Raw genomic sequence first — 21,214 nt, forward strand, 5'->3', positions numbered from 1 at the left:
CCCCCCCCCACTCCCTGCTTCCCCTTCTCAGCTGGACCCTAGGACCTGGCCTTTCTGCTGGGTCCCTAAAAGCCGACCCCCTTCCTCTCTCTCACAGCTGGGAGCAGCTTTCTCCGTTTCCTGCTCTTCCTGTCCACTCTGTTGGCTGCATAAGAACAGTCTTCCTCTGCTTCCCCCAACAAAGCCTCTTTCTTGCTGATCCCCCATATATTCTTGGGGAGGGGGGCAGTGAAGACCCTTGTTTTAAAGAGGTATCCGGTATTTTAAACCGTGACCATCAACGGAGGTGGGGGTGGGCAAAGGGAAGTACATGCTCATGCAGCGGAGAGCTGAATGAATGGCTCATCAGACTGCTTTTATCTCAGCCCCACAAAGGCTTTCCACAACATATGGAAACTTCCAGCCATGCCCTGGCAGTCCTGGATTAGTCCTGTGAGGAGCAGTGTTCCCAGCAGCTCCAGGTGATCGGTGGCGAATGACTGGGATTGTATGGGAGAGAAAGGACAGGCAGGCAGAGAAAACAGGAGGAAACGGCAGAGGAAAGAAGCAGGAGGCTGAGAGGAACAGAAAGAGCTTGTGGCAAGGGCATGAACTGGAGTTTCCAGGGTCAGCAGGGGAAAGGGGGTTTCCGCTCTGGGAGAGGACGTGGGAAGTTGCACCAAAAGTGCTGGGCACACGCAGAATGCAGCCCCAGAGGTCTCTGAGCTGGCTTTGCCAGCGAGTGCACAACGTGTGTGGCAGAGGCAGCAGAATCCCCCTAACGTGCCAGCTGTAGGACCTGGGGGCCAGCCCCCAGCACCTGCCACAGACAGCAGCAATATCTAGCAGCTAGGCGTCACGCCGGGCCACCCTGCCAAGCTGCTACCACATTCCCCACTGCTCAGCGTCAGCACGCTGCTCTGGACTGAGTGCTGGATGCAAGCTCCTCCAGGGCATCCGCCTCTCCTAAAGGCAGAGGTGAGGCTGTGGAGCTGGACCCTGCAGCCCAGCTGTAGGACAAGAAATTGCAGATGATCTGTGTCCTCTAGGACTATTCTCTGCGGTTGCTGGGGACCGGGCTAGGAGCAATGGCCCCAAAACGCAGCAGAGGAAATTTAGGTTGGAGACTGGGAAGAACTGCCTCACTCCGCGGGTGATTAGCCATTGGAACAAGCTACCTGGAGAGGTCGCAGCATTTCCATCCCTGGAAATTGTCAAGAGCAGGTGGATAGACGGTGGCTGGGATGGGCTAGCCAGGGATGATTCTGCCTTGAGCAGGGGGCCCCTTCCAGCCCTACTTTCCTATGATCCTATAAGGATACAGGGGTGTAAGGTTACAAGACAGTAGTCCTGGAAACCTAATGAATCCCACCAGCTGGTCACTGGTAGCTATTAGCAGTGACAATGCTTAGGTAACAGCTATGCATTTTCAGCGACATTCATCCATCTATGAAACTCCCCTAAAAGTTCACATATTTTACCCCTATTTTACCCAGAAGGAAAAAGAGGCATGGCTTCCTTCTGTGTAAGTATAGGTAGCACAATGCTGAAGGGTTTTTAAATCCCTGTGGGTGCCAAGGAAACGAGAATTTAGAAAAAAATCAACTTCCATTCGGGGGTCAGGGCGGAGAACACAGGGTTAGATCAGGGATGTGGTGCTTACTGTAAGTGTTTGAAGGTGATATCTGGAAAGCCAGTGGCCCTTGAACCTGATGGAGAGCGGCAGAGCGCCAGGACGTATGCCCGGAGAGTGGCTATCCTTTCCACCCGAAATTTTGTTTCGATGAGGTCGAGGTGCGTTCCCACTACTAACACGACAGAATTCGGGGCTTTGGCCTGCAAGAGAACACATGGCCTGTAACCTGCATCCAGACAGCGCGAGCATGACCCAACCAGGGGCACATACTGATTCCAGCACAATTATCTGCAGCACGGTCTTGACCATGGTTTATAAATCGGCTGTTTTTACAAGTGCTGGTGTGTACGGCAAAGCATAAAGGCAATGATGGATTTAAACCATTCAAAATAGGAATCAGAGGCAGCTGAGTTTCTAAAAGAACTCAGAAGATCCCCCTTGATGTACTGAGTTACTACTAAAGAAAAATTTCACTACCCAAGAGTGACATCTTACCTCAATGTTCAACAACCAGAACTGCAAGTTTGCAACAGCCTCTTCCCCCAAAGCCAAGTTCCATACGACTATATACAATGCTTTGTCTGTGAAGAAACACTGATTGACTGTAGACATGCTGGCGGGGCCTCCGATATCCCAGACATTGAGCTCCACTGAATCAACCTACTTAGACAAAGAGAAGTGTTCAAATCAAACAGCTCCAGTAAATCACAGGGAGATAATAGCTGAAGTATAAACCTACGCCGGGGTGTCTCCGTAATGGGCGACACTAGAAGGTTTTCAATGTCCTAATTGTGCCCCCGGGAAAGGAAAAATCAACAAGCCATTGTTTCCCACTTCCACACCGGAAATCCAAACCAATTGCTCGTTGCTAAGACTATAGCGGTGCTGTTGATGCTGGGAAGTCTCTAGCGGATGCTACGGGTTTTCCAGCACAGAGATCTGATTCTGAGCTGTGCATTTCGCTGGGTCCCGAATGAAAACGGTTGTCTTCCTGGCTTGCAGCACGTGTGATGGGCTTGTTTAAGCTCGCTGTCTGCTGGCGCTGTGCTGGACAGAACTGGGCTGGGGGCAGCTCTCTGAAATCATGCTCCAGTCAATCATGACGGAGTTTAACCTGTGCAACAGCAAGGCCTTTTGGAAACATTTGCTTTCCAAGCTTCTTATGGCTGATTGACACCTGCGGGGCATCTTGAGAAATATTGCTGCCTTGTGCAGTATCGTATCAAACAGGGGCCAAAAGAAGTGCCCTCTGATCCAAAACTCTGCGGGGGAAGACTGCCCTTGCTGGATAGGAGCCCTTCTCCTTGTATGTGGGTTCATCTAGGACATGAGCACCCTGAAACCTGCACTGCATCCTCACATGCTACGGGGATGCTAGGTCATGCTCTGATAGCCAAGGAACAGACAAGCTCAATGATTTGCTTAATCACGCCAGGAGACTGGACAGAGACCTGCACACAGCTCTAAAGTCCCAGTTTAGGACTCTAACCACTCACCACTCAGGAGTCAGAGGGCTTTCCTAGCTCTGGAGTGAGCGCTGGAAGCTTGCACACAAGCAGCTGAGCTGTAGACCCCTTATTTACCACTTGGAAGCCAGCAAATAGGTCCCGGTACAATGTTGAGCGAGTCCCTAGAGCCACATTCTCAACAGTGTCTGGCACCTAAAGGTGTAGATTAGTGCCCAGAGCATCTGCATGAACTAGGTTTTAACTGCTGTTGTAATCCAGGAAAGCAGGGCAACTTACTGAGATCAATAAAAGTATGAAACCTATTTCCACCTTTAGATACCTAAGGGTCTTTGAAAACCTGGTGCCCAGAAGAAAAGGATGGAGAGTTTCAGGAACGGGCAAGGAGTGACTAGGGATAAAGAATGAAGCTAGAACAGGACAGCAGCGGGGAACGGGCAGGGCATGTTCAGTCCCATCCTCTCCAAGACCTGCTGCTGGCACAGCACAGACAGCCCTCAAGGGACAAGCTACTTCCCCACTGAGAAGCCCTTCTGAACCAAACAGCTCCATCTAGGTAAGTATCTCGGACTGTGACTCACCTTAGCTTTGTACCCGGCTGGTTTCTGAAGCTCCCATTTTGTTGTGCGTATGGTTGCATCGCTGTGCATCACCTGTGGGACTTTCCCCGTCTGCAAAATCTCTATCAGTGTCGACTTCCCCTGACGCGGGGGTCCAACGACAATCATCTTCATCAGCTTGCACTTCTCAGCCTTGCGCAGCTGAGCTCGTAAATACGCCAGAACTGTTTTGGGGCCTGTTGGAGAAAGGGTGCAAGGATTAGCCCATGGCTAGCATGTGAATGTGCATGGCAGGGCAGTACCGAGTCTCACATGGTAGGCAGGCCAGTAGAATGGATATTTTCAGTGCGGTTTCCCTGTTGCTTGAAAAAGCTTGTGGAGAATGGATATTTTCAGTGCGGTTTCCCTGTTGCTTGAAAAGGCTTGTGGAGTAAACAAAAAGCAAGCAAGCTCTAACTGGGCAGACCCAAGACAGAGCCCCTGGAAAAGGTCGATGCTGTAAGTCTACAATGAATCACTGTGAGGAGCAAGGCTTGCTTTTGTTTTCATTCTCCAGAAGCAAAAAAGGAAGCATAAACTCTAATTCAGCTTTGGGAAAATACTCCGCTTTTCCTCAGACTTCCATGTTTCTAGTTAAATTCACACTTAAGCCACAGACCTTCATTTTAGAAGAAATAATTCTCATTAACTTTATTTCCATAGGATTTTCTTACACGTATTAAAAATAGGACTATGCTGTTGTCATTGGTCCAAATGCAACAGCTTACAAGAGTATTGCTGAAGAGTTTGGGGCCATGACTGTGAAATATTTTAATATGTCTGTAGAAGGGCTGTCAAAATATTATCAAGTATCAGTGTGCCTAGACAACACCCTGCCAAACCTCTCTAGCATATGCATTAGGAACAAAACACTACATTAATACGTGGGTATTGCAAGACAAAAAAAAATATCAATCTATGTGAGAAGTTCTCCATGCAGTTTCTTTTAGCAGCAACAAAGGTTTGGGCCAATGCAATTCTTTCCTGGTCCAGGCAATCAAAATCACTTCTATTTCATTATCATCTTGGACAGCTGAATTCAATAACATCCATGGAGGATGGGGCTTACCTTCTTTTCTGATCTCCGCAGGAACGTTGCTGATATTTAGTTCCTCGGTGTCCAGCTGCCAAAGATTAGCCAGCTGTCCAAGTTCTGGAGGAAGCTCTCGGATGCCAGGGTTACTGTACAAAAATAAATGCAAGCTTTGAACATATACAGCGCCTCTTACCAGCTCCTATGACACCATTCTGTCTGTGCAAAAATCTGCCCCCAGTTTTCCTTTAACATTTTAATCAGGCTACTTAACCCACACCCAGTGTTGTCAAGTGATCTGTAAACTTAATTAATACTGGGATCACCTCTGAGAGACAGAGGAGAATTATCCGTGTCCATTTTACAGATAAGGAAACTTAGGCACGGATGTTTAGTCATTAGCTCAAGGGCAAGGAAGCTGTGGCAGTGGAGAGCCAGAAGGGCACTCAGGCACATGAGGTACCAGTGTTGTACAAAACCACCATATTGCTTCTTCATCTAAAGATTAAATCCCCACCTATATTACAGAGATTTATGGGACCTGAATGGCGCTAAGGGCCTTCGGCTCTCTGACTTCAAGAGAGCTTGTCACCTATGGCTGCAAACTAAGAGAGAAGGATCCTTATAAAAGCAGCAGACTTTTGATGACACAACTCACTTTCCTAAATAAAGCTCTGTTAAACTTTTCAGAAGGCAAATGGACTGCGGGACGACGTCAAACTGATTGTCGTTCAGATACAGGACTTCTAGAGAGTCACTGAGGAACGCAGGAAACTCCAGGAAGGAACCTGCAATGGTAAGAGAGAAAGCAGAAAGCTGAGAGCAGGCTGCAGCTTTAAAAATACACCACAGGGCTCCAGACCCCCAGCCCTTGATCTTAACTATTCATAGAGGTCCCCAGCAGTAACACAGAGTAGCACAGACCCTGGGTTTTCCAATCTCAGCACTATGTGTTGGGAGATGACTAGTCCCCACCACGGTGGCCAGGTATTCAGTGGCATGCTAAGAAACAGAGGCAGCCTCCAGGTTACTGATGGGAGTCAGTTTAGGAAAGTATGTCTTGGGACAGCATCTGTCCCCTTCCTGCTGGAAACCACCTATTGTGAGATGCTTCTTGGACCACCACCACTCCAGACCTTGCGGCTTGCACCGAGAACTCGGACTACGACCAATTCGGATGTGAACAGCACTACATTATAGCCCCATAACCACACGTAGGCAACCTGCGGTGGGCAAAATCTGGAGGACTGGGTCTGCTTGTATAGTTAACCTTTCAGATGGGCGAGCCAGCCAGCAGCAACAGTCACCAGTGATGGCGCAGGGGAGGTGAGACTATGCACTCTTCCACTGTGGCCTTTCATGTCAAATCTGTGCAAGGCAGAGGGTGCAGATGGGGGAAGAAGGACATTTTGGAGTAGCAATGGTGGAGCAAGTTGGGCTGGGCAGTTGGAGAGAAGAACACATGGAAAGAAGGCAGGTACAAATGGCTGGAGGAAGAAGAGAAAGAAAACCCCAAGCAATAGAGCAGACACCAAAGAGCACTCCAAAACACTCTCTGTCTTTCCTGTTTGTCTATTTAGGCTGCACACACGTCAGGGCAAAGGAGTCTCCCTATGTGTTTGAACAGTGTTCAGTGTGTTTTGGGTGTGACCCAAACTCTAAGAGTGATAACTGAATCACCAGGCTGCTTTTGCTGGCATGGTTCGGAGAAAGAAATCCAACCAGCTGCAAAGCTGATCATTTTGTTGTATTCGATACTTCTGCAATGACTGCACAGAGTACCAGGATGAAGGGTAATGCTCCTGTGTGCCGTCTTGTGGACATCTACCAGGAAGAATTAGGCCAGAAGCAGACAGGGAGAAGGATACAGTCGGGGAGACTCTGCACAGGAAATCCCACATCATCCATTACATTCCTGGTCCATCATTTCAATAAAAGCAAATCATAAAAGTTAAAAGAGCCCCAAGACTACTACAGTTATACTTCTCCAAAGACGTATTCTTCCATTCAAATGATGTTTGAGGAATGGCTGTAACTACAATGAACCTGAAAAGCACCAGTGGAAAAGATAATGGTGGACAGTTTCCTGAAAAAAAAAAGTCCTCTCAGTTCTGACAGCAGTCTGTGCTTGGATGACAGCCCCAGGCCAGGGAGATGTGCTTGTTCTGCAGTCAGTGGCCCTGTTTGTGCCAAAAGGGCCTGTTCTGTGGGAGCAAGCACATCACAGCCTAACCAAGTCTTCACATGCAAATTATTTTCTAATCACTGTAAGTAAATAGGCTTACTCAGGGGCTCGCTATTTTCTGATTTATCATAAAGTTAATCTATGCATTGAGTATTTAAGGTTCCTGGAACAAATCTAGACATAGGCAAGTGGTATGGGGATATGGGGGGGGGGGCATGTGCCCCCCCCCGACAGGGCCGTCCCCACCACCAATGTTACTGGCAGCATCTGCGGGTGCTCGCCATCCCCATCCCCGACACCAACACTGGTGGTAGTGTCAGCGGTTGCTCGCCAGTCCCATCCTCGCCAATGGCATCTGCGGGTGCTTGCCAGTCCCGTCCCTGCCAGCAATGCCACCGGCGGCTTCCAGTCACCCATGAATCTAGATATAAAGACCAGGAGTGTCAACACATCTGGCCCGTGCACTTGAAGAGTGGTGCAGGGCTGGTCCACAGGCCAGGTGAACGGTGCATGGCTGGCCTTGTGGATCAGATCGGGCTAACACAGCTGCCCTAGTTTGACACATGCCGTGTGCAGTGTGGGTCAACTTTAGATCCAGGAGCAGCACTGGGGGCCAGATGATGGTGCCCCACAGGCCAGATTTTTGACACCCAGATACAGACAGATCTAGTGCAGCTTGGACCCAAAGGAACTAGACCAGATATAGCAGCAGCACACCCAGCTCTTTGCATAACCCTCAGTGGAGAAGGCTGCACGGTGCTGGAACCAGGTTTGGGAGTGCACGAATGGCAACAATTTATTCAGGAGTTATTTAGGACTCTTCTGGCTGCTGTTTGGATTTTCTTTTAAAGATCTTTGAAAAAAACCCCAAAACTATCCTAAAAATAGCTTTGGATGAGTACACTGCACAAACCCGACCATCTGCACAGGCAGAAAGGTATTTGAGTTTTATCAATGCAGTGGCTGAAGCATCCATAAATGATCTGCAGCAAATCATTTCCTGGACATGAACAGCTCGCTGGGTAGGACTATATCAGACACAGAGTGCTGTTTTTGGGGCATGCAGCAGAAAAATGGATCTGGTCTCTCTCCTGTCCACTCTTCATATTCTTCCACCTCTTGACGGTCTGTTCCAGCCCTACCAGGCTGCACCTGGCTCAGGATTGATGAGCGATTGACAATGTGACTTTATTCTGTCTCGGTGGCTAGTCAATCCGGTTGCCATCCAGGGACTAGAAGACTTATTCTAATTTATATCTTGCCAAAGAGGATGCCTTTCAGGGGCTGGAGGGTGTTTGAAAGCAGTGACAAATGGCCCACATGCACTTGGCCCCATCCCATTGCCTGGGGAAGGGGTTGTTATGAAGAGTATGTTATGCTGGCTCTGCCTCCTTCAGGAGTTCCTGCTGGCGCACAGGCCCTCACGGAGTGGGCTAAGCTGGTTTTATGATGCCTCTTGCCACTGTGCTATGTACCAGCACTGAGCATATCTCATTTCAATGGGACATGTTTTCTAGTGTATAAGATACATGCCCCCCCGCAAAAGCTAAGACAGGGGGGTGGAGGGGAAGGTTTCTAGACTGAATTTGGATTGATTTTTTATTACAATGATGACTATTTTTTATTGTGTAGCTACAGTGGGTAAGATGCACTTTAATTTTAGATTGCCTATTGTCAGGAGGGAAATGGATGTTATGTGCTGGAAAACATCGGTCATGCAACATCAGTCACCATGGCTGAGGCCCCTTTGCCTGTGCACCTCACTGATGGACACAGCAGTGCATGCTATGTAGACCCCCTACCAGGCTGACTACTTCACATCCCCTCTTCACCTCCCTCGTCCCCTTGTTCCAGGACTGGACACACTTGCTATCATTTCTCCTCTCTTTCTCTGCTCCATTTCCAGCTCTCTTCTCTCTGCGTAGCTCCGCAGAAGCAGGTGCAGAAGGTAGGCATTACTGGGGGCACCTAAAGAGTGTGTGCATGCTGTGGGTTGGGGTACTGGCAAGCCAAGCCAGGTCTTTGCTTCAATATACTGTGGCCTCCATCTCCCCACCCAGCTGCAAAATGCATAATATGCTGCTTTGGAGAGTGGAGAGGCTGATGCCCCAGGTTTTGCAGGATTCTTCAGGACACAGCAGCTATAAGGTCTCATTTCCTGCTGATGGCACTGCACTCACCTTTCTACTCATGTTTTGCCTTTTCTATTTTTACTTTCTAAATAGCAAAGAGAAATCTCTTCCTCACAGAAGGGATTTGCACCCCTTGGCTGGATGCCCCCATTGCATGCTGGACACCACCTCCTGCTTCTGCAGAGGAAATGTTGCAAGTGTAGTGAGATGAGATTACTACATGGGCAAGGGATCCATTCTCACTAGGAGGTCCAGGTGCGTGTCCAAATGGGTCTCTGCCTTCCAAGTGTACCATTTTGGGCCCCTGACCAACTATAACTGCACCACAGCTTCAATGGAAAGCTAATCCCAAATGTTCTTCGTGTGAGCCTCAACTCACACATGGCAGGCAAAGCAGAAGAAAGAGTGCTTGCAAGAGTTCGTTGCCAAATGACACCTCCTCCTCGCTCACAGTCCCACTTACTGCGATCAGATCCCAAAGGTTCGTCTCGGGCATCTAAATTTTATTCCACACGTCTATGCAAGTCCCTTGGTACTTGCTCAGTCAGTACCTCCCATAGCTCATTAAAGCTGAGTGCCTTGAAGCACAAACAAACAGAAAAGAGGAGCAAATTGCTCCTACCAAGATCAGGCATCAACATGGAGATCTGCAAGTGGTCTTTTGATCTTTACAGGGTTCAAAGATTCATAGATTGTAGAGTCGGAAGGAACCATGAAGGATCATCGCGTCCGACCCCTTGCCCCTGGCAGGAAAGAGGACCGAGGTCAGATGACCCCAGCCAGGTGACTGTCAAGCCTCCTCTTGAAGACCTCCAAGTTAGGTGACAGCACCACCTCTCTTGGCAGCCCGATCCAGACTCTGGCCACCCTTACTGTAAAAAACATCTTCCTAATGTTCAACCTGAATCTACTCTCCACTAGTTTGTACCCATTATTCCTAGTTACTCCTAGGGGTGCCCTGGTAAATGCCTCATCTCCAACTCTGTTGTCCTCCCTTGATAAACTTATAGGCAGCTACAAGGTCTCCCCTCAGCTGTCTCTTGTGAAGCCTGAAGCAATCCAGATCCCTCAACCTCCCCTTGTAGGGTCTTGCATGGAGGCCACTAATTATGTCAGTGGTCTCCTCTGGACCCTCTCCAGATCCTCTGTGTCCCTCTTGAAGTGCAGTGCCCAAAACTGGACACAGTACTCCAACTGCGGCCTGACCAGTGCTGCATAGAGGGGGAGCATCACCTCCCTTGATCTGCTGGTCATGCATCTGCTAATGCACGATTAGGTGGAATTGGCTTTGCTGATGGCTTCGTTACACTGCCGGCTCATGTTCATCTTGGAGTCACCTATGACTCCAACGTCCCTTGCAGCTGCTGAGCTGCTGAGGAAGTCATCCCGTAACCTGTAGGTGTGCTGGGGATTCCTCCTCCCTAGGTGGAGTACCTTGCATTTATCTTTGTTGAACTGCATCCTGTTGCGTTCTGCCCATTGATCAACCTGTCCAGATCGGCCTGTATCTGCTCCCTGCCCTCCAGTGTGTTACTTTGCCCCATAATTTGGTATCACTTGCAAACTTGGAGGGGGTGCTCTCCGCACCCTCATCCAAATCGCTGATGAAGATATTAAATAACACTGGGTTTTACCTATTGCACTCAGAAGATTCTCCCAAATGCAAACCTTCAATGTGAGACAAGCAGTCCAGGACAAAACCCACTTTGCTAATTCAGCCACTGAGACAAAAGTGATGCCACTAAATACCAGTTAGCTTCCCTGGGTCAGTGTACCAAGGACTGGCCAGACTGACTTCCCAAGCACATTCTTTAGCCACGTGGGCAGTCCATACCACCATATTCCTCATTTTCACGATTAAACATTTTCTTTGTGCTTAAATGCCACTGGCAGCCAAACTTATAATGACCCCTTCTCAGCCAGACTCCAACAGCCCTGTCTCTTTGCTGTCCTCTCCACAACCTCCCTCCCTGTTCCTGGCTACGGCAGGAGGCCGCCGTATCTCGTACCTGTCTCGATGGTTGAACGTGGTCGGTTTCTTGTACTGAAAAATGCAATCCGCTTGGTTTTAAATCCTTCCTCGTTTCTGAGGACAAAACACAAGGTAAAGAGAAGCATGTGTGAGAAGGCAGGTCTCACGGGAGGCCAGGCCTGTGGATGCACACACCAAGTCTGCGGCCACTGAGGGTTCACAGCCCCTTGTGTGATTTCAGAGCATGTTTACTGGTGCAGGACAGAAGGGCGTCAGCCGCAGAGATCAGCGTAGGTCCAATGCCACCAACAATAGCGGCTATTGGGACCCAAGTTTCCCAGTTTGGACTCCACAGTGCCCTTCCCCTTGCAATGATTGGGGCTCTGCGACACTCAGTCACTTCCCTTGTGAAAAGCACACTTAGCTTTGTGCTTTATGAGCATCAAGGGTAAGTGAGCTGCCAGACAGCACATTGAACAAGCTTCCTAGAGACTCTGGAGAGCAGCACAGCTGCCTTTTCTGGTAACAGAGAGAGCCCCTCCGATGCGATAATTCAAGAGGAATGCCACAGAAATGCACGGAGACTCCTGTGGAGCAGTGCTGTACCCCTGCTGGTTGACCAGGTGGATCACAATGACTCCCGAACAGCTGCTGGGTGTGCATTTGCATAGGGAGCATGACATGCCTATAGGCACCTCTAGAGAAGGGACTAGGCCTACAGGTGTGCATAACCCACACCCTTTCCAAATGGAAAAATATCACTCCACATTCCTCTCACCTCTTCTGAAGAGCCTGCATGATTGGTCTGCTCTGTGAACCAACAGCCTGTTGCATGCATGGACTCCCAAGCTGAAATCAAGTAGCTGAATATTTATGGGTCAGATGTGCCCCACCACCAATAAGCATTCATAAAGATAATGCTGTCAATAGCAGAAGGAAGATTCTGCACGTATTATTTCATGCATTACTTGTAAGTAATGTAGTGTATGCCAAGGAGATTGACTGATATGTTTTCATTGCCATAAGTATGTAAAGCATGGGGAAGAGAGGTGGTTCATACTCCACAGACAACTTTACATTATGTAGACAAAGAGGAAAGGATTTCTGTGGGTGATGTATTTTATTGGACCAACTGCATAGTTGGAAAATACATGTTATACGTAGATAATTCATCCACTAGGTCCATAAAAGCACTGGCGCTTTCTACACAGGGCAAGGGACTGGTGTTACTAGCAACCTTGGTTTCCCTTGTAGCTCTAACACAAACTGAAAAAGAAAATCTTACTTTCCAAGCTGATTCTTGGAGAGATCCAAGGACTTGAGCTGTCTACAAGTCCACTTCTCTTGAGAAGGCAGCGCCACCAGCTGATTTCCCAACAGCTTCAGAGACACCAAAGCCTGAAAGTGAAATATCCGGCCCTTAGGAAAAGCAATCCATCAAACAGGCAGGAAGAGACGTGGTTAGCAGGGCTGCTGAAACTGCACAGAAATGAAGGCAGCTAACTAGAGACGCACTTTCTAGCATACAAACATAACTTCTTCTGTCCTTCTGCAGCACATACGCTGACTGCACCTCTTCTACAAAGCTGTGTGTGTTAGCTCAGTGCGATTACCCACTTATTTGCTGAAGGACTCAATGAGAAATTATAAACCTAAAGGGAAACTTTATCTGGATTCTTAAGGGAATATTCTGAAGTGGAAAATTTGTCATATGTTTGCCAGCTGTAGTACATACACATATGGATTAATATATGAATAGGTTCAGATGAGACAGAAGTCAGTCTCAAATAAGTTTCAAATGCAAAAATAGGAGCTTTCCGTGTCGCAGGAATTGAACTCCTACTCTTATCTGTTGTTTAGACAGCAAAGCAAAAGAATGTGCATGTACTTTTCCCTGTCTAGACCAGCGATGCTCAACTTTTTGGCCCTGCTGGCCAGGCGAGTGGTGTGGGGCTGGTCCTGCATGCCAGAATCAGGCCTGTGGCTGGATCAGGTCTGGCACAGCCCTGGCTAGTCCCCAGAGCCATGCCTTATCCCCATGTGCCAGAATCAGACCACTGGGCCCCGTACTGATCCCATATCAGGGCCCTGCACCCCCTCTGTTTAGCATGTGCACTGGGATCAGAGCCCTGATGTCCCCATGCTTCCTCAATCCAGCCCCATGTGCTGGGATTGGGCCTCATACCATCCTGTGTGCCCAGTTCAGCAAGCAGAGACATGGACTGTGGATGACAGTGCCAGGGGCCAGGTCTCGCCTGGAGGCCAGGGGTTGAGTACCTCTGGTCTATAATATCTGGTTACTTTTCTCCCTGACTTAAGACTGGACACTGAAACTTGACAGGTTGATTCCACTTCTGCTTCTTACGCATTATGTCACACTATGTAGACAGGATTCAACGCTGAATACTATACAGCTTCACTACAGGACACAGTATGATGAACTGTATCCTATAAAGGCTAAATTCTCTACTACCATAACTCCATGAAAGTTAATACACTGCAGCCAAAGTAAATGGAGTGATGCCAGCCGAGACTCTGTATTGGAGATACGGTGAATGAGGGAAATGAATGCAACGTGGTCGCAGCAGACTTGGCAGCTGAGCAGCACAGTATTTAATGTGCAACATGTTCCCTCCAGCGACAGCTCAGGGTGCTGCAGGGCTGTTACTGCTGGAAAGAGCCAACCAAATGCACAATAATGTGGACTATTAGAGGAGCCCTTGGAAGGGAACGATGGAAGACGTGTGTCCAATCAACTTTAAGGCAAGAAGTAATTCCGAGCAAAAGGCCTTTGAAGAAGTACATACAAATTAGCCATAAAGCCTTCTCTCCATCTCCCCTCACTTACAGCTTCTGTCAAAATTGCCCTATCCTTGGTTTCGGCACCAGTCGGACCAGAGGACTCAACCTACACCTTGCACTCTGGGCCAAGTTCCCTGCAAGCATCAGCACAGGCTTTCCGCGTGAGGGAGCTCTCCCATGACCAGGTGTCAGACTTCTACTGCTGGGCTGGAGGATGGACCACCGGGTTTACACAACTCAGTGTGAATGAGCTGCAGGGCTCTGGGAAGCAGAGACAAATGCAAGCCACATGTCCCAGGAAAGCCTGTGCTTCTACTTTCCCAGGAGAGTTCAAGCTGGAGCCCTGGGAGATGGAGGCCACATTTGCATGCATGTCTACGGGAATGCTGGTTACTTTTTCTTGACTGGGGCTGGCCAGTGAGTGTGAATAACACCAAGGCTCTAGTATTCACTGTCGCTTCATGTGCTTGGAGAAGGACCAGTTGACCCCGGGGTGGTTCATTACAGCGTGCCCAGACCCAAGGTGTAGGCAGCCCAGCTGAGGGGGCAGGGATGTTCTTACTCGGGGGCACAGGCGCATCACGCGGATCACAGTCCAGCCCTGGGTAACCGGGAACACTTGCCACTTTTCTATTTTATCTGAATAAGCCTAAAGAGCCAGAGACGGGAGCTGCCATCATTAACTAGGGCAGGGTGGCCAACCTATGGCACAAGTGTGTGGCACATAGCAGACCAGGGAAGGAACAGGCAGCGCAGCAGCAGACTGGGCAGCAGGGAGCAGAAAGTAGAGCAGCACATCAGTCGGGGAGCACAGGACATGAAGCAGAAATCAGAGCAGCAGATCAGGCAGGGGAAAGGAATTGGAGTGGCACTCAGGGAAGGTGTGGGGCTAATTTGTGGCATGCCTGATGAAAATGTTGGCCCCTGCTGAACCACAGCATCTGGGGGCCTAACCAAGTCTGTCAGGGGCTAAATCATGGTCAGTGGAGAATGTATGAAGCACTGATCGCACAGGCTACACTGGAAGTGATCCTGTCATGCTTAAAGTCCAGCAGAGCTGTCAAAAGCCGGGCCCTGTGCTTGAGCCACATCTGTTGTACATGCTTCAAGGTTTCATAGCAAGCATTCCCCAGGGTGCGGAAGCAGCCCCCGTTCATAATGTAGACTCTACACTTACAGACATGTTGCCAGACCAGATTCAGAGGCAATTCCCTTCTCTCCTGTCCCTCAATTATTCAAGGATGCAGTTATGAACAGCCGAATATCTATGCCCACAACTTAGAACCACAATGCGGAGCTTAGTGGCAAAAACAGTCATTCCACAGACACAAAACTGCAGGCACCAACTGATTTCCTAAAGGGGACCCCTCAGGAGTGTTACAGATGGTGCACGGAGATCACATACACCACAGCTGAAGTGCAGCAACTTGCGGGGAAGCAGGGTGAATACTGAACACCGTACAGGCACTGGGCCAGAAGTGAAGGGGCCCTGCTACCAAACACGGAAGGAGCATCTAGGCCCTTGTTCATCCACACACCCACATGCACCTGCATGCACGCACCCACACGCCCACACACACCTGCATGCACACACCCACACGTCCGCACGCACCTGCATGCACGCACCCGCACGCACCTGCATACACACACCCACACGCATGCACACCATTCTAACAAGGTCCAACTGGCTAAGCTATTTGAACAGATGAAGGCAATGAAGGTTTTATACTTACCTCAAGCTGGAAGAGCCCCTGAGGAACTTCTTTTAATGCATTTTCAGAAAAATCCACTTCTTTCAGGTGATATTTCCAGAAAACAGCAAAGGTGTCTGGGACGGACTGCAGGGCATTCCTTGCTGCTTTACAGTATTTCTGGAAGCACAAAGGAAAAATATGTTCAGCAGAGTAAAGAACCCCAAGACGCAACTCTCTGGAAACAGGCTGATCAAATGTCGCATGGCTTGTGTGTGGATACAGTGTGAATACAGTGGATTTCTGCAAGCTTCTTAGATCTTCAAAAAACAAAAAGCTACAAAACGAAGGATTGTGTGCACATAGGTCTGCTGTCCTGGAGAGGGGAACACCAAGCAGCTGCTAACACATTTTGAAAGAACTTGCTCAACTGATGGGCAAATTTATTTTTAAAAATATGTATTTAAATATTATTTTAAAGATCAGCATCACTTGCTTTGCCCCTGACGCATGCATTTAAACAAAATATTCCTTGTTTTTTTATCATTATCCAGATGAAAGTGGGAGGGTTTTTGTTCTTCTGAAATACTGAAGAACTAGCTGACAGTGACACAGGGGTATTAGTATGCTGTCAAAAGTCAGAGACGTTGCTAGCCATGTTAGTCTGAAGTCAAGCAGAAGGCAGGGCAGATTTGCACCTTAGTGACTAACAAAAGAGTGTGTGTATGTGTATGTGAACAGAAAGACAGATGGACAGAGAGACAGCACAAGCTTCTGTGGGCTGTAGCCCGCTCCATCAGATGCTTCAGCCCACAAAAGCTTGTGCTATATAGATCTATCTACTTGGCTTAGTCTATAAAGTGCAAATCTACCCGGCCTTCTACCTGTCAAAGTCAATCAAAACAAAGGCTGTGGTTTTGGTAAAATGACTCTACACATCCTTTGGCTCATATAAGCTGGGATCACAGGTGTTTGCCTTCTCCACATGAGAGGTACCATTGGCCTTCACTTGAACACTCGCTCACAGAGTAGTGGGAACAGACCTCCAAGAGACCGGCTTGGAGGCTCCGAAAGAGGAAGTCTCCCCAGTAGCACTGCTGCAATGGCAGAGTGGCTTTTGGGCCTCCGCACAGCAGCACTACAGCAATGCATCACGTTGCGTTTCTTTGCACTGCGTCTTCACACTATGAAAAGGCATACGCAGGCTTCTGTTCCTGACAGAGCCACCTGACTCACCAAGGGACAGGCCCAGGGGTCTGGAAACACCTTCAGGTTATTTCTAGAAACATGGAGGACATTCAGGGATTTGAGGCAGCACAGGAACGTGGTGGGCAGCTCCATCAAGCGGTTGTCAGATACGTCCAGTTCTTGCAGTTTTCTCAATCCAATCCAATTAGTTGCTGGAAGATACAAAAGCATCACAGGTCTGGTGAGGGGCTGTCACTGGCAATGCTGCCTATGAAAAAAACCCCTGATGACATCCATGTGCTTTGGATGAGTATCCTGAGAGGTGCTCGGCACCTTCAGCTACTCTTGGCTTTTATGGGTGAGGGCTTGTGGGATGAGGTAGGGGTGGATTTGGGTCTCGCTTGCAAGATCAAACCTAGAATGGCAAATGGAAACCTGAGCTCAGTCACGGGCACACACATACTATTTTCCTCTTCGAACAGCTTCTCCATGTAATTTTTGGCAGCAAGGAGTTTCTGAAGTTTTGTGAGATGCAGAAATCCAGAGGGGAGAGTGGTGAGCCTGTTCATGGAGACGTCAACCTCAAGCAACCTGTAAGAGCAAGAAGCATCCAGTAAGGCCCAAATAAAAGGCATAGCCATGACCAGAGCTGTAAGACAAACATCCATTAATGGGAACATTTTGGAGCTCCCACACTACGTATATCCTCATAAGCCATGGCAAAGCTATCCTTTTCAAATGTAGAGCCCCAATAATCAACAAGGAAAAGGGTTCATAATCAAACAGCACTGAATCTTTGACCATATGGAGATAAACCCAGGTGGTCCATCAACACATTGCTCATGTACCCAGCAAGGACGTTTTTAGCCTGTCATGTCTGCTCCGCTGAGCGAACTCCAGCAGAATTTTGCCCTTGCTCTGCTTTGAAGAAAGGGAGTGGGGAGGCCAGACCCACCTTGTACATATGATTTCATCAGACAACTGCACGCCGGGCAGTTCTGTCAGCTGGTTGTTGGACAAGTTCAGCCTCCTGAGGTTCATCAGGCCCCACGGGATCACGGACGGGAGGGTGATCAGGCAATTGGCAGAGAGATCGAGCTCAGTGATCCGGCACGAGATGTCAATCAGCCAGTCCAAGTCCACCCAGGGCAGTCTGAGGTTTGTCCAGCTCACACGAAGGAGCTGCAGGCCCAAGAAGGAAGCAGAACCTGGGTGAATACCACCCACCCGCTTGGCAGAGATCACGTAGAGCCTGCTGCATGGCTCGGGATGCAGGCTGGGAGGTAACGCATTGATAACAGAGGCAGCTGCTCTCTGACCCAGTCACAACCCTAGCAAAGCCTGGCATCTCTGCATGGAGCAGGGGGAAAGAAACCTTCTGCATCTGGCTGGGGAGCTCCACACCTGCTCCATGGAAGGTAAAGCAGCCTGCCATGAACAGCCCTCTCCAGAGACAGCTCCACTGAGCAGAAAGCCTGCATGGGGCTGGGCAGGACCTGAGTGTCCACACATGGAGAGTTACTGCAGACCTTCTCAGATCCTTTCCCCTGTGGATCTTGCAACCTTACTACCATGAGCCTGCCCGTTACAGATGCATGGGCCAGATTTCCTCCATGTGCCCATCTCACAAGGATTTTGGTGAGAAAAGTGTGTGGGGAACAGGTACAGGGTGATGCCTCAGGTAGGGCACAGACAAGTGACATTTGCAGCAGGGTGACTTGCAACAGGTTTGTACACCAGTATAAATGACAGTGGGATCTGGAACAGACAGAAGTGCTGCTATCCCAGGGTACCTGCATGAAGCGATTGCAGAGCTTCACTCTTAGGGGACCGGGGAGCAGAAATTAGCCTGTTTGCATTAAAGGCACCCCGTGGGAGGACGAGGACCAATGGACACAAACTAACAGAAAGACGATTTAGACTGGACATAAGGAAGAACTTTTTTTCCGTAAGAATAACTAGAACCTGGAACACACTCCCGGCAGACGTGGTGCGGTCACCGTCCTTGGAGGTGTTCAAGAGGAGGCTGGATAAACACCTCGTTGAGCTTGTTTGAGCTCACTAAACTCCTGCCTATGGCAGGGGACTGGACTTGATAAACTTCCAGGTCCCTTCCAATCCATTGATCCTATGAACAAATGGCTACTTTAGGATAAGCTGCAGGTCTGCGACACTTACACCAGCATGCTTCTACCCCTTTTTTTCCCCAGGGTAATGTTAAACTAGAAGACAGCATGTTACTCTGGTCTAAGGCCGCATGTCATAAACCCACTCCTTCTTTCAACCAGTGCAACGGCCAATAACAGCAGCGAGTCCCATCAAGGGGGCTGCCTACAAGAACTAAGCCCACACACTTAGTGCAGACAAGGTAAAGCCTTGCATGGTAGGGTCGCATGAGGTATGCTACATTAACTCTAATCACACACACACACACACACGTACACACACATACACACACATGTCAATCTAGCAACACCAGGCTCAATATTCCCAGGAGGTAAAAGCACTCAAGGAGGTTTCCTGGAGAGGAAAATGAGCAGCAATACAATAAGGCTCATCAGTGATCAGCTGTTTCCTAGCATGGTAATATTTACACACCTATCATTCTTCACCATCAACAGCTCCAAGCCACTTCAGGGGGCAATTCAGAGGCATCGCTGAGATACAGGGTAATGAGTATGGAAAGCGTGTGCAAATAATCCTTTGTGTTGTTAAATACAAATGGGCAGGAACATCGCACACCTTTTATGATCAGAGCAGCAGCAGCCCCCTTGCTACATAACTTTGCACTGAGGCTTGTGACGTGAGGACAAGAATATGGTCTCCTTTTAAAAAAAGAAATCTGGAAATCACTGAGACTATGAAGTTGGGAAAATGCCACCGCCTAAAATCATTCGCCAAAGGAACATTTCCAGAAGTATCTAAGTCCCGTCGACCTACACAAGGACTTTTGAAAATGGGACACAGATGCTTTGGGAGCTGTTCCCCCAAGAGTGGTTTCACAAGCTCAAACTCTCTGAGGTCCTGAAGCTCCAGGCTTGTTGGAGTGACCCTTTACATCACCACCAGGAGGCAGCAAGGAACTGATCCACTACTTTCATTTCCTTTTAGGGGCTAAATTTACAGCTCTGTCCTTTTTGAACCCTGCATTTCAAATGAAAAGGAAGTAAAAAAGGGCATTTCAGAGTGACCTGGGACTCAAAATTCCAGGTAAAGAAGAACACTGAGTAGGAAAGAGGAAATCTTTAACACTTCCAAGTATAAGGTGCTCCATCTGGGGGCAAACAACCCTCAACAGATACAGGCTCGGAGGTGACCGCCCGACTTGCACCACGGCCAGAAAGGACGTAGGGATAATGACTGACCACTGCATGAACATGAGCCAGCAGTGCGATGGGGTGGTCAGCAGGGCAAACAGCACACTGGCATGCGTGAACCATTGCATCTCATGCAAAACTAAGGAAGTGATACTCCCACTGTACTTAGCGCTGGTGAGACCGCAGCTGAAGCAATGCGTCCAGCTCTGGGCGCCGCACTTCAACAAGGACGTGGGAAAACTTGAGACAGTCCAGAAAAGAGCCACCCGTATGATCAGGGACTTGCAAGGCAAGCCATAGGAGGAAAAGCTAAGGGACCTGGGCCTCTTCAGCCTACAGAAGAGAAGGTGGAGAGGGGACTTGGTAGTGGTTTACTGCTACGTCAGAGGAGTGCATCAGGAGCTCGGTGAACAACTGTTCACTGGGGCACCGCTGGGGAAGACCAGGACCAACAGATACAAACTCCTGGAAGGCCGCTTCGGGCTTAGTACCAGGAAAAACTCCTTCATAGTCAGGGTGTCCAGAATGCAGAATAAACTCCCTCCAGAGGTGATGCAGTCACCTGCCCTGGAGGTTTTCAAGAGAAGACTGGACAGTCACCTCGCTGGGGTCACTTGACCCCAGTTGTCTTCCTGCCTAGTGTGGGGTGGGGGGGGCTGGACCCCATGATCTGCAAGGTCCCTTCCAGCCCCTAATGATCTATGAACTCAACATGAAAAGCTGTGCACAGTAATAACTAGTAGCAACAACATGCCACATGTGCATACCCTTTTATGCATGCAGTCCTTTACAAATGCTCAGTACTGCAACCCCAAGGCAATACTATTGAAGCAGGAAAGAAAGTATTGCTATTCCCATTATAAAGACAGGGATGCAAAGCAGAGAGGACAAGTGACTTGCCTGAAGCAAGTCATACCATGATGCCGCGTGGCTGTACTGCCTGGTATGTACTCTGCGTTACAACCAGATCTGCTCCGATCCCACCAACTGGGATGAATGCCTTATGGATCTGAAGCAGGGATTCCCACATTTACAGTACAACCCCAGAACTGCAGCCACTCAAATCAACAAAGCCAGACTCAGACCTCGCTCCAACCTGCTACAATATCAACCCCAGAACAAGGACAACAGAGTCCCCCTGGTTATCACCTGCAGTCCCTGCCTTCAACTCCTATGACACATCATTGGTGACCTCCAACCCCTCCTGGAATAGG

The 21,214-nt window shown here is 49.0% G+C and overlaps 1 protein-coding gene across 2 annotated transcripts in view; it reads right to left on the minus strand.

Moving 5' to 3' along the window:
• The window catches only part of LRRK1 (leucine rich repeat kinase 1), a 110,542-nt gene that overhangs the window by 37,264 nt on the left and 52,064 nt on the right, over positions 1-21,214 (minus strand). Inside the window, exons 6-16 of one of the 2 annotated variants that reach the window (XM_019503999.1) lie at positions 17,639-17,865; positions 17,147-17,274; positions 16,732-16,895; positions 15,538-15,675; positions 12,288-12,400; positions 11,040-11,116; positions 5,372-5,501; positions 4,750-4,862; positions 3,663-3,877; positions 2,111-2,275; positions 1,643-1,815 (exon numbers count right to left, since the gene is read on the minus strand). In XM_019503999.1, the coding sequence (XP_019359544.1) occupies positions 1,643-1,815; positions 2,111-2,275; positions 3,663-3,877; positions 4,750-4,862; positions 5,372-5,501; positions 11,040-11,116; positions 12,288-12,400; positions 15,538-15,675; positions 16,732-16,895; positions 17,147-17,274; positions 17,639-17,865 (1,643 nt within the window). Of the gene's footprint in view, positions 1-1,642; positions 1,816-2,110; positions 2,276-3,662; positions 3,878-4,749; positions 4,863-5,371; positions 5,502-11,039; positions 11,117-12,287; positions 12,401-15,537; positions 15,676-16,731; positions 16,896-17,098; positions 17,275-17,638; positions 17,866-21,214 lie in introns of both variants that reach the window. The other variant, XM_019503998.1, reaches the window with a different exon arrangement.

The sequence above is a fragment of the Gavialis gangeticus genome, unplaced genomic scaffold, assembly GCF_001723915.1.
Source record: "Gavialis gangeticus isolate Ggan-Ray unplaced genomic scaffold, GavGan_comp1, whole genome shotgun sequence".
Taxonomy (NCBI): Eukaryota; Metazoa; Chordata; order Crocodylia; family Gavialidae; genus Gavialis; species Gavialis gangeticus.